This window comes from Macaca nemestrina, chromosome 16 (genome assembly GCF_043159975.1).
Source record: "Macaca nemestrina isolate mMacNem1 chromosome 16, mMacNem.hap1, whole genome shotgun sequence".
NCBI classification, from domain to species: Eukaryota; Metazoa; Chordata; class Mammalia; order Primates; family Cercopithecidae; genus Macaca; species Macaca nemestrina.
The window spans coordinates 17,713,147-17,727,547 of record NC_092140.1 but is presented as its reverse complement, the minus strand read 5'-3'; the positions used below and the strand labels follow the sequence as shown (position 1 = coordinate 17,727,547).

The 14,401-nt window shown below is 36.1% G+C and overlaps 1 protein-coding gene across 11 annotated transcripts in view; it reads right to left on the bottom strand.

Moving 5' to 3' along the window:
- LOC105477465 (UDP-glucose glycoprotein glucosyltransferase 2) overlaps positions 1-14,401 on the bottom strand; it is a 247,274-nt gene that overhangs the window by 169,006 nt on the left and 63,867 nt on the right. For all 11 annotated transcript variants that reach the window (XR_011614666.1, XR_011614664.1, XR_011614665.1 and 8 more), the window contains 2 exons: positions 12,992-13,091; positions 10,456-10,516 (listed from right to left, as the gene is read on the bottom strand). Coding sequence is in view for 4 of the 11 variants with exons in the window: in XM_071081146.1 (XP_070937247.1) it covers positions 10,456-10,516; positions 12,992-13,091 (161 nt within the window). In the remaining 7 variants the exon portion in view is untranslated. The remainder of the gene's footprint in view (positions 1-10,455; positions 10,517-12,991; positions 13,092-14,401) is intronic.

The window sequence follows — 14,401 nt, the reverse complement described above, 5'->3', positions numbered from 1 at the left end:
GAGAATCACTTGATTCCAGGAGGCAGAGGTTGCAGTGAGTCAAGACTGTGCCATTGCACTCTAGCCTGGGCAACAAGAGCGAAACTCCTTATCAAAAAAGTAAATAAAATAAATAATAAATATAAAATAAAAATTAAGCTTTTATTTATAAAAATAGGTGGCAGACCATATTTGGCCTAAAGGTAGTAGTTTGCCCAGCCCTGATCTCAGTGATGGGGGAAATCTTTAGATAGATTAGAGATAAAATTCAATAGCTGAATATTGTGATTTTACAGTACATGATAGTACAGTTCTAATGTTACAATAATTACTTATCTACATTTCATATAGTGTGTGTATGCACACATATACAATTTGATAGTTGGCACATTCCTATTTCTTGAAGCAATGATATGCCAAAAGTAAAACTTTGGAGTATGTGTAAATATTTGGAGCTCACTAAAAATTCACAAAAGTTTCCATTAAAGCTGTATTTGAATTTTCACTGTCTTTCATTCAGTAAACATTTCCTGAGTGCCTGGTATGTTCTAGAAACATCTCCAGGCACTAGAGCAGTAACAAAAGTAAAAAAGGGGTTGTTCTTGTCACTAAAGCAAAGTAGTCAAGATCACAGTGTGAGTATTCAGTACAGCTGTCAAGATCACAGTGTGAGGATCGTGCCTGGTTTAATCCTGATCTTTCTACTCACTAGCTGTTAAGATTTGGGCAAGTTCAAATCACTTTTACAATCCTCAGTTTCCTCTTCTATCAAATGGGAATAATTATATCTATCTCACAGGTTTACTATAGTTCAAATGTAATATATATCTATGTCTTGTCGCCTTTAAAGTGCTCACAAATGAAAGCTGTTATTATTATCAGGGTAGTCAAACAGATTTAGGAGGAAAAAAAACCAGTGTATTTCAATGACATCATGTAATAAGTCACATAATAGGGACTTGTGTGATCTACTCTGTAAAGGCAAAGGAAGCAACTAACTTGAAGAGATTCAGAGAAAGCTTGACAATGGTGAGTTTTTCTGTATGATTATCACTTAACAGATGAGCTACACACAGAGGAGGGAGAGGAGGAACTTAACAAAGTATTTCCCCTTGTTTTATACAGAATACTGGCAAAAGATTCAACCCTAATATGAAAAGGTTCAGAGGTAAAATTTTTATTTGTCTTTAGCTACTTTAGATGTGCCTTTCTATCAAAGTTACTTAACTAAGAAATCTATATTCCAACTTCAAAATTTACAGATGCCTAGTAAATTTGTATTTCCTGCTGTTTTCCCCCAATCTGGCATTGAAACGTCACACATCCTGACTGAAGCTTTCTCCAGCACCTCATACATTCGTTTCAGTGGAGCTCAATTATAAACAGAAAGTACACCAAGCACGCAGATCCATACTAAATTGCTAAATCCCTCAAGACTGTTTCTGTCAGGCCCAGTGCCTTGAACAATAATGCTCAGAAAACAGGTAAGAGACTGAACTCAGCAAATCTGCTTGCTGAAACACTGTCAGAGAGAAGAGGTTTGTCTATTGGAGATTAGTACTTACAAATTCTTCTCTTTCCTCTGCCCCAGAGAGTTGGTCTTAAGTCCTGAAAAACTAGTGTATATTTGAGTATGTAATTTAAGGTGGCCTTTCTTAAATGAGGAGTAAGAATTCAATTTCTAGCAACATGAAGAACCAAAGATCCAAAAATTCTCTTACTAAAATAAAGCACCAAAATGCTAGATTAAAATATTAATAATGAGGTTGGGTGCGGTGGCTCACAACTGTAATCCCAGCACTTTGGGAGGCTGAGGCTGGCAGATCACTTGACGTCAGGAGTACAAGACCAACCTTTCCAACATGATGAAACCCTTTTTCTAACAAAAATAGAAAAATTAGCTGGGCGTGGTGGTGCATGCCTGTAGTCCCAGCTACTTGGGAGGCTGAGGCAAGAGAGTTGCTTCAGTCGGGGAGGTGGAGGTTGCTGTGAATTGAGATCACACCACTGCACCCCATCCTGGGTGACACAGTGATATTCTGTCTCAAAAAAATAAATAAATATGGAAAGTGTCCCCTAAATGTGGCTCAGAGTTGAAGAAAGTATTCACCTAAGGACAGAGAGTAAGTAGGAATATGAATACAACGATGTAAATAAACACTAAAGACCTTGCCTGGAGGAAATTTAGAGCTTCCTAGATGACCTAGGACTTGCGTTTTTAAGGGCCAATCTCAGAAGAACAGGAAATTTAAATCCAGGACCCACATCGAACAGGGTATAGGATCAAAGAGATCCTTATGCACACATAAAGTGCTACATTTATGGTGAAAAGGTGAATTAGAAAACAAAATGCCCTGCAGTAACAGCACAGAAATTTGTCTATCTCACTTTGGTTCTTGGTGGAGGAAGAATAACTCCCAAATGAAGTCATGGCCTCTAGCTTATTTTTACATGGGTTTGGAGCTGGATTTCATACTATATTTATGGTCCAAAAAACTTAGATTTTTGTATTTAAAGTGCAATTAAACTAGTAGCACTCTTAGGCTTGAGCAGAAATAAATGCAAATACTGATTGAGAAATATAAGCTCATTTTTTCTTAAAGAAGAGGGAACCCATTTATTCTAACATGTCTCTTTAATAACCAATGGAGCTGAGCTATTACCTGAAGCTAAAGAAATTCCAAATGATTGGATCTCAGAAGACTGGTTGAAATTTGCAATGTTAAAATGGTTTATAAACATGTTTGGGTGTTCCTAAGGTTAAATGATACGCACTCTGAAATCTAAATTTTTCTTAAAAATTTTATTTTTAATTTTTATGGGTATATAATGGTTGTACATAAATTTAAGGAGATCTTGTGATATTTTGATAGAAGCATATAATGTGTAATGATCATATCAGGGTAATTGGGATATCCATCATCTCAAATATTTACCATTTCTTAATGTAGGGGACATTCCAAATCCACTCTTCCAGTTAAAGTATCCAATAAATTAAAGTTAACTATAATCATTCTATTATGCTAATGAATAGATCTTATTCCTGACTGTATTTTTGTACCCACTAACCAACCCCTCCTTATCTTCTCCAGCCTCCAATAACCATCATTCTACTCTCTACCATCATAAGATCAGTGTTTTTAACTCTCACATATGAGTAATAACTTGCAGTGTATGTCTTTCTGTGTATGGTTTATTTCACTTAACATAATGTCCTCTATTGTTGCTGCAGATGACAGGATTTCTTTTTTATGACAAAATAATATTCCATTGTGTCCATGTACCAAATTTCCTTTATCCACCCATCCATTAATGGACACCTACATTGATTCCATATTTTAGCTATTGTGAATAGTGCTTTAATAAACATGGCAGTGCAGATATCTCTTTGATATACTAATTTCCTTACTTTTGGGTATATATCCAGCAGTGGGATTCCTGGATCATATGGTAATTCTATTTTTCATTTTTTTGTGAACCTCTCTACTGTTTTCCATTGTGGCTTTACTAATTTACATTCCCACCAACAGTGTCCAAGGGTTCCCCTTTCTCTGTATCCTTGCCAGAATCTGTTATTTTTTATGTTTTAGAAAAAAGCCATTTTCTATACTGTCCAAAGTAATTTATGGATTCAATGCTATTCCCATGAAGCTACCATCAACTTTCTTCACAGAATTAGAAAAAACTACTTGAAATTTCATATGGAACCAGAAAAGAGCTCGTATAGCCAACACAATCCTAAGCAAAAAAAACATAGCTAGAGGCATCACGCTGACTTCAAACTATGCTACAAGGCTACAGTAACTAAAACACATGGTACTGGCACCAAAATAGACATATAGATCAAAGGAAGAGAACAGAGGCCTCAGAAAAAACACCACACATCTACAACCATCTGATCTTCGACAAACCTGATGAAAACAAGCAATGGGGAAAGGATTCCCTATTTAATAAATGGTGCTGGGAAAACTGGCTAGTCATATACAAAAAACAGAAACTGGACCCCTTCCTTACACCTTACACAAAAATTAACTCAAGATGGATTAAAGACTTAAATGAAAACCTAAAACCATAAAAACCCTAGAAGAAAACCTAGGCAATACCATTCAAGACATAGGCATGGGCAAAGACTTCATGACTAAAATACCAAAAAGCAATTCCAACAAAAGCCAAAATTGACAAATGGAATCTAATCAAACTACAGAGCTTCTGCACAGCAAAAGAAACTATCATCAGAGTGAACAGGCAACCTACAGAATGGGAGAAAATCTTTGCAATCTACCCATCTGACAAAGGTCTAATATCCAGAATCTACAAGGAACTTAAACAAATTTACAAGAAAAAACAACCCCATCAGAAAGTGAGCGAAGGAAATGAACAGACACTTCTCAAAAGAAGACTTCTATGCAGCCAACAAACATATGAAAAAAAGCTCATCAACACTAGAGAAATGCAAATCAAAACCACAATGAGATATCATCTCGCATCAGTTAGAATGGTGATCATTAAGAAGTCAGGAAACAACAGATGCTGGAGAGGATGTGAAGAATAGGAACACTTTTACTCTGTTGATGGGAGTTTAAATTAGTTCAACCATTATAGAAGACAGTGTTGATTCTTAAAGAATCTAGAACTAGAAATACCATTTGACCCAGCAATCCCATTACTGGGTGTATACTCAAAGGATTATAAATCATTCTACTATAAAGACACACGCACACATATGTTTACTGCAGCACTGTTTACAACATCAAAGACTTGGAACCAACCCAAATGCTCATCAATGATAGACTGGATGAAGAAAATGTGACACATGTACCCCATGGAATACTATACAGTCATAGAAAAGAATAAGCTCACATCCTTTGCAGGGACATGGATGAAGCTAGAAGTCATCATTCTCAGCAAACTAACATAGGAACAGAAAGCGAAACACCACATGTTCTCACTTAAAAGTGGGAGTTGAACAATGAGAACACATGGACACGTGTGGCCTGTCAGGGGGTGGGGGGCAAGGGGAAAGAGAGCATTAGGACAAATACGTAATGAATGCAGGGCTCAAAACCTAGATGATGGGTTGATAGCAGCAAACCACCATGGCACACAAATACCTATGTAACAAACCCGCATGTTCTGCACAAGTATCCCAGAACTTAAAGTAAAATTAAAATTTTAATTTAAAAAAGAGCAAACCTACAAAAAAGATAAAAGCCATTTTAATGGGTGAGACACTATCCCATTGTGGTTTTGATTTGCATTTCCCTGATGATTAGTGATGTTGAGCATCACTGTTGGCCATCTGTATGCCTTCTTTTGAGAAATGTCTATTCAAATTTTTTGCCTATTTTAAAATTATTCATTGTTTTGCTGTTGTTTGAGCTCCTTATATATTTTGGTTATTAACCCCTTGACTATTGCATAATCTGAAAATACTCTGTCCCATTCTGTAGATTTTCTCTTCACTTTGTTGACTGCGTCCTTCTCTGTACAGAACATTTTTATCTTGATATGATCCCATTTGTCCAAACTGCTTTGGTTGCCTGTGCTTTTCAGGTCTTACTCAAGAAATCTTTGCATAGACCGATGTCCTAAAGCCTTTCCCCAATGTTTTCTTCTAGTAGTTTCATAGTTTCAGGTCTCACATTTAAGTCTTTAACCCCTATTAATTTGATTTTTGTAAATGGTGTGAGATGGGGGTCTAGTTTCATTCTTTACAATTAAAATTTGAAGTCAAATCAGATAAAAATCTTAATAGAAAGGTTGTAATTTTTAGAATACGGAATAACACAAAATAAGACTCTAAAAATATGATTTACAGATGTAGTTTTGGAGATGATGTTCTAATCTAGGTAATGTCTCCAGAACTCTGTAAAATTTTCACACAAAGTAGTTAGAAATAATTAGAAGCAACATGAACTTTTATTTGGGTATGGTGCAATCCTTTATTTTAATATCTGCATTTTAGTTAATTCAAGTATCTGCATTTGGTTCATTAAGCAATTATGTAATTGAAATTATTTGTTCCACTCTGCTGAATCAAAAAAAGTTACCTGACCACCTGATCAAATCCTCATTTTATTTTGAAGCAAATAAAAAATGTCATGGCCTATAGTTTAACAGTTCTTGCAGTAAACAACAAAGACATATGTTGGGTTGACAATTTAAAATCACCAAAAGCAGATTATGGCCATTCACAGCAAATTAACAACAATTATGAACTTCCAAAGGAAATTTGCTGTACTCTGGAGTTAAAGCAGTTGTCTCCTAAATAAAACCAAACTCCAATTCAGTTATACAACTTGAGCATAGTCATATTTTTTTAATAATCTTTGCCTAAGTCCCAAGTCAAAAACTATAAAAAGCTACACCAGAAGAATTATGCCAATCCCGGCACCCTTCACCCGTTTCATCCCTGGCTCTTATAGGCAAAAATTTTCCCCCAAAGTTTCTTTTTCATCCTCTAGTATTTCTTCATGCAAAAACTATAATAGGTCAATACATATTGTCATTTCCCCTGGTCTCTTATGCAAAAAAAAAAAAAAAAAAAACCAACTTGCTCACAGAATGCCCTGCCACCTTTCTGAAATGAATCTTTCTCAGTTTAATTCTGATCTGTATTTTTCTTATTATGAGTAAGGAAAGGTTGTTATTATATAAAGACCTTAAATTAAAAAGCACAGCAGAGTTTGCAGACAGCCCAGAGTGGGAGAAAATCTTCACAATCCACACATCCGAAAATGGACTAATATCCAGAATCTACAAAGAACTCAAATCAGCAAGAAAAAAAATCCCATCAAAAAGTGGGCTAAGGACATGAATTAGACAATTCTCAAAAGATCTACAAATGGCCAACAAGCATTTGGAAAAATGTTCAACATCACTAATGATCAGAGAAATGCAAATCGAAACCACAATGCAATACCACCTAACTCCTACAAGAATAGGCATAATTTTTTAAAAATGAAAATATAATAGATGTTGGCATGGATGTGGTGAAAAGGTAACACTTTTCCACAGTTGGTGAGAATGTAAACTAGTACAACCACTATGGAAAACAGTGTGGAGATCCTAAAAGTAGATCTACCATTTGATGCAGCAATCCCACTACTAGGTATCTGCTCAGAGGGGAAAAAAAAAGTCATTACATGAAAAAGATACTTGCACACGCCTGTTTATAGCAGAACAATATGCAATTGCAAAAATATGGAATCAGCCAATATGCCCTATATATACCATGGAATAGGAATACTACTCAGCCATAAAAAGGAATGAAATAATGTTATTTGCACAACCTGAATGGAATTGAAGACTATTATTCTAAGTGAAGTAACTCAGGAATGGAAAACCAAACATATGTTCTCACTTATATGTGGGAGACAACCTATGAGGATGCAAAGGCATAAGAATGATACATTGGACTTTGGGGACTCGGGGGAAAGGGCAAGGGGTGGCAAGGGATCAAAGACCACACATTGGGTACAGGGTACACTGGTCAGGTGACGGGTGCACCAAAATCTCAGAAATCACCACTAAATAACTTACTGATGTAACCAAACACCATCTGTTCCCAAAAAACCTACTGAAATTAAAACAAACAACTGATCGAAGGAGATGGTTTGGGTTTGGCTTGGTTTTTAACTAAAGCCTTGGTGCCCTCTAGTGGGAAGATGGAGCAGCCCGGCATCCATAGTGTGTGCTCTTCAGAGCTGGGTGTCACTTTGGAATCAAGATTCTTGGGAGGCCAAGGCGGGCAGATTACCTAAGGTCAGGAGTTCATAGCCAGCCTGGCCAACATGGTGAAACCCCGTCTCTACTAAAAATATAAAAATTAGCCGGGTGTGGTGGCATGCACCTGTAATCCCAGCTACCCAGGAGGCTGAGGCAGGAGAATCGCTGGAACTCGGGAGGCAGAGGCTGCAGTGAGCCAAGATCACGCCACTGCACTCCAGCCTGGGTGACAGAGCAAGACTCCATCTCAAAAAGATTATTCCTGTTTCCTTTTATATTTGGGGGCAGGATGTTTTCTTTTGTTTGTTTTTGTTTTGTTTTTAAGTGTTTCTTATCTCCTCTGCTTGAAGGTCATATCCTTTTTATCTCCTTAAGCAAAGCCAGGAGCTCTGCAGAACCCCAGGAGTGAGAACAATTATGCTTAAGACACTTTTGTTTTAGTTTAGTCCCAGACCCAGAGGAAAATCCTTCAAATTTCTTAAGTAAATCCTTAAAAGTGTAATTTACACTGGAGCAACTGACCTGGCATTTAAATAAACTGCAGCATGAGAAAAAAAAAAAAAAAAAAAGAGCATTATTATTTTTTCCTTTTTTCGGTGAACATTTTGTTTACATGTTTTGCAGGAAATGTACTTTTTGGTTTGTATGCATGAGATGCCATAACACTAACACACTTCCACGGCTTTCTCGTGTCCAATCCATGTGCAATGCAACTGCAATGAACAATCCAAGATTTTTTTACCTTCTCATCACAACCACCCTCTTCCCCAAGGTTGGAACTCCAGTTTGTTTAATTACTTCTCCCACATTCCATGAGCTAGTGGGTAACATGGACTGCTAGTCCAAACACCCATTTACCCTAGATAAGTTAAATGAAAGACATTATCATCCTTGTCTTTCTCTTATCAGTGTTCTCTGAAAGAAGTAGGTGATCAAGAAGACTATCTGCAGTGTCATGATTATTCAGCTTACTAAGTTCAAGATTTCTTGCTCTGCAGTCAAAGCTCATTTCAAAACTCTTTCACTGACAATTCCAAATGGCTGACAGGTAGAAAAGGTGATGGCAGCAGTGGCCATAGTGGCCCTGAGTAAGCTGGCATAGTCAGGTTGCCAGCATGGTTCTGATATAGCAGTTAGGAAGAAATTATTTAGGCAGATAGTGAGTCCTCGGCAAGGTTTTCCTTTTAATGAAAAGCAGCCCCCAAATCATTTTATTTTCTAACAAAGAACAGCCTGTAAAATCGAGCTGCAGACATAGGCAAGAAAGCTAGAAGCTTGCATAGGTAAATGCTGGCACTGTCCTAGCAGGAAAAGGCTACCTGGGACCCGGCATGTTCAAAACAGCAGCTCCATCTTCCCTTCTTTCCAGCCCACGTGTACAGCGAGAAGCAGACAACATGACAGCAGCCAAGTGGAAAGTCCATTTGCATAATAGGGTGGAGTGGTCAGCCTTCCCCATGCATTATGTAAAACATCACACCTGGTCCAACCAATTTGTGGGCCCTATGTAAATCAGACACCACCTCCTCAAGCCTATTTGTAAAATCCAGTGCACTCTGTAGCCAGTCTGAATTCCCATTCAGGGGCCCCTCTCTCTCACAACAGAGAGAGAGCTGTTCTCCTTTCTTTCTTTTGTGTATTAAGCCTCTGCTCCCAAACCCACTCCTTTGTGTGTCAGAAAACAATCCATTCTGCATGAAGAATGGTAAGAGCAATTAGGAACATCATAGAACGGACTAATACCACAAATCCGTTTTGAAGGATACACAGGAATTTGTAAGGTGGTCAATGAAGCCAAGAATGTCCCAGGTAGGAATGATGTGTTGTGGTTCCTAATACCTGTTCTCCAATGAACTATGCATCTTTTTCTTCATCTTTTTCATCACTGTAGTTGTCATCATCAAAACAGCTGACATTTGTTGACAGCTCACTCTGTCTCAATATGATGGGCACTGCTGGCTGGGCTAAGTTAGCACCATACCCAAGCCACTTCTCCTTTGCTTCGTTACTAGAAAAGTAAACACTAGCTTTTCTAGCTTCCCTCACAGCCTAAGATGGCCACATGACAAAATCCTCACCAATGAGACAGAAACCAGTAAAATGTTCCAAGAAGGCTTTAGTGACGATGAATGTGGTTGGCACCATCCTTCCTGCCTCTTTTGGCTTTAAATACAGATAAGAAGTCAGAAAAATGAACTCCTACTATTTAGGGCCCTGTGAGCCTGGTATGATACTACTTAAAGCCAAACCAGTCCTATGTAATAAAGTCAGGCGTGGTGTAAGCACTTTACAAGTATTAACTAGAATTATTTGGGTTCTATGGATAATTACAGAGACCACTGGCACAATCTTATCAAACCAGTGATAAATTGTATTTTATCTGCTATAGGATTCTAGTAACGTTCCAATGGTCTAACACTGACTCAGTCTTGACAAGCTTTTAAACAAAACTAATGACAAGAAACAGAATAATTAACTCACAGCCTTTATTCTTCATCCTATGAAGAAAACCATACTACCTCAGAAGAAATTCTGGAATATACTGTGAAATAAGTAGAAGATATGTCAGGAAAGACTGGCTGATTAAACGCTCATGTAGTTGAGCATAAAAATGGAAGAAACTAGACTGTTTTAATAATCAAAAAAGCACAAATTACCATTTCCTTTTTGGTATGAATATTGAAGATCCAAAGTCAGAAACAGTGATATTAGTGGGGTAAATGTTTTTAAAAACGAATTCAAACAAACCTTTTGATTTTCCTGTATTTCTTCTCTCATATGTTGATTTACAGCAATTCTGGTTAGAGATCTGGAAAAACGAATGCTAATATAATTGATCCTTCTTTAAATGTTTAGACCTTATCTATATAATTCAATGTAATCTAATACTCTGGATAGGGAGCTAAAAACTCCAAATGCTTGGTGACTGAAAAGTGTACATTTCCATATGGTCTAATTTAGCTATCATTTGACAAAAGGATTTGGTTCAAGTGGAACGGAGGCTCTCAAAATTTCCTGTGTACTAGCTGTATGCAGTATGGATTGTCATCATTTACTACGACTTATTTTTTGAGTGAAAAAGCTGCTTTGTGTTGTTTTGTCCAATAGAGAAATTTTTCATGAAATTACCAATGTATATGTACATGAATATATGTACATGAAGAATTTTAGTTACCTGGGATCTTACCAGAGTAGAAATGTTCTAAAAAAACTGAAATCATGGCTTTACATTATTCACTCTTTTCAGTTTTTTCAACTTTTTTATTAAAAAAAATTTTTTAGAGACAGAGTCTCACTCTTCTACCCAGGCAGGACTGCATTGGCATGATCACAGCTCACTGCAGCCTCGGATTCCTGGGCTCAGGTGATTCTCCGCCTCAGCCTCTCAACTGGCTAGGACAATAGGTACACACCACCACACCCAGCTATTTTTAAATTTTCTTCTAGAGATGGAGTCTTGCTATGTTGCCCAGGTTGGTCTAAAACTCCTGGCCTCAAGTGAACCTCCTACTGCAACCTCCCAAAAGTGCTGAAATTAGAGATGCAAGTCATTGCACCCAGCCTATTCACTCTTGAAGAGTTTATAAATTCACTTATAAAGACAGCAGAAATGTTTAAAATACAGTTCCTATGGACTGTATTCAACTTGATAATTCCTAAACATGGCTAGCTATATATCTGTCAATTTTATAAACAGAATTAAAACATTAAAAGATTGTTAATGCAAAGTTCTGCTTTAAGGAAAACTCAAGTAGAAAGGTGTACCTTGAAACAGCCCACAGTAAGTATGTATTATTTCCTAAAGTTTGGCAGCACTGAGATAAATTACAATTAAAACTTTAATAAGGCAAATTTTTCATTTATTTCGCAAATATTTCATTTCAACATACATTTACAGATTGTCTACCAAGTGGTTTTGGAGATATGCTCAAGCCTACAATTTAGCCATTATGCAACGTTAGCATATTTTACGATTTTTTCTTAATCACAGATTAACAGCAGAGTTTTGCATCAGAACCTCTGAACAGTTATACTGACTTAACAACAGAGCTAATCAACTGTCTGATCAAGACTAAAGTTATTTTACTTTATTTGTATTTGATCTAATAATTTTTATAATGACCATTAATTAAAAGTATTATGGCTAAACATATATGACATTTATACACACTCATATATATTTCATGTTTTATTGTATCAATGCTGACTTCTCAAATTCCTGACTGTTTAAAGTTGACTGAAAGAGACATATCAATATATTCATTCTTAATCTGTAAATAAGGAGACAAACTCCTCTATTTCAAGGTACCACCAAAAAATTATTGGTATCTTGTAACCGACCATGTACTATTTATTTACTTGCAAAATTAAAGAATACATATATTGAAGATTCTGTAATTTGTACTATGAATAAATGTACAAAATAGTGTTTGAGACAATAAAAGGCATAGCAATCATTCTATGCTTAGGAAGGTATGCTAAGCTAGTAGACTACTCTCCAGTTCCTTTCAATAAAACACTGTTGTTGCACATGCACTGTGACTTGTCACATATTTTATCTCTTTAGTATAAGCTAACTCATATTTTACTTGTTGCTCATCTTATACTCTGTCATTCCTAACCAGAATACAATTGCATCAAAGTTGTGTTATATAGCAAATTCTCATAATACACTGTAACTTGCATTGCATGCACTGGTCTCTTCAAGCTATACAAATGTATTTCCTATTGAAATGGAATATGTGTTTAACGTAACATCAGTATTCATGGAAGCAGTTCAACTAGACATCCTCTTGGCAAAAAAGTACTCCACACAATATTCCATGCAATTAAGACATTACCAATCATTTGGACTCTGAAAGGGTAAGAATATGATTTGGCAGTACTTTGGGCATAGATCTCCTACTTACAATAATACTTTTCATCATCCTCCATAAGGGGAAAAAAAAAACACTCCTTCATTATTTATTGCTTAAACAAGTTTTTCCTTAGATTACTATGTATGATTTCCAAAAAATTTTTAGGAATTTTTTTCCTATTTGCCTCTAACAAGAGTTCTACTTTACAGTGCATACACAGATGCATGCACAAGTCAGTATTTTGCTCTAATCAAAAAAAAAAAAAAAAAAAAAAAAACCATAATGAAAAGAGGCCCTGATTTCACAAAAGCTATATATACTAGAATTAACTGACACCTTCATCTTAAATGAAATCAGCTATTTTCATAAAACTTATTTAATAGAAAGAGTTCTGGCTACAATGAAACCAATGAACTTCAACATACCTGGCTTTTATGGGGAAGTTCTGTGAAATGTCTTTCATTAATTTAATGGCATCATAAACTGGAGTGGACATTATTTGAGAAGCTGCTTGAAAACTAAGATCTGGAAGGAAAAATATTATTAAGGAATCTAGCATAATATTAGACCTTTATAGACATTTCCATGAAATTGAAGTAATTGACTTAATTCTTCTTGCCAAATATTAGTATACAAACATGTTAAAACTGTTACATCTGCATTTTTAAGAAGTTTTAAATGTAAAGTTATCACTTATTTCCAAATAATATAAGCTTTATACTTTTATGAATGATTAATACCTATTATTTTCACAAATTACAGTATAATTTCAAGAGAGAGATATATGAAGAGAAATGCTCTCGCAAAGCTTTTTCTATACTTAAAAGAAACATATGACAAAAAGTCAAAAGAATAACGAAGAGGAATAAAAAGAGCTTTAAAGAGCCAATTCTGAAAAGACCTTTAAGAAAGCCTGACTGTGTTTAACTCAGTAAACAGAAACATTCACTTTCTCTCTCAACATTGTTTTACCTTTATGCTGAAATAAAATCCTAAACTTAGTATTATTTTATCTGATGTAACAGTCTTATAGAAAGAAAAATGTGTATTGCTGCGGTTAGTTTCAAATATGTCAGAAGAATTAATCTTAGTATTATTACTTTGTCAAGAGTCAGAAAAGATTTAAAACTAAATTCTTTCATTACCTAATAGTGAGGCAGATTGTTTCTCCTTAATATTTCACTAAAGGTGGAATCCTAGTTTACCAAATACTACTAAAATAACTAGTTTAACACAGAAAGGCTAGTTTTATTCCTGAGTTCTCAGCGTGAAATGACGAGTCAAAGTCTACAGAGGAATGATCCTAAGGTATCCTCACATGGAATGGTAGAGTCTCACAGACCAGATGATATGGTTTGGCTACGTACTCACCCAAATCTCATCTTGAAGTGTAGCTCCCATAATTCCTATGTGTTGCGGGAGGGATCCAGTGGGAGATAAATGAATCATGGGGGCAGTTCCCCAATACTGTTCTCATGGTAGTGAATAAGTCTCATAAGATCTGATGGTTTTATAAGGGGTTTCCCTTTTCACTTAGCTGTCATTCTGTCTTGCCTACCACCATGTAAGATGTGCCTTTTGCCTTCTTTTGTAAAGTCTCCCCAGCCACATAGAACTGTGAGTCTTAAACTGTAGAACTGTACAGTAACTTGGTATCAGTAGATATCTGAAAATGTGGAAGCGACTTTGGAACTGGGTAACAGGCAGAGGTTAGAACAGTTTGGAGGGCTCAGAAGAAGACAGGAAAATGTAGGAAAGTTTGGAACTTCCTAGAGACCTTTGAACGGCTTTGACCAAAATGATCATAATGATATGGACAATGAAATCCATGCTGA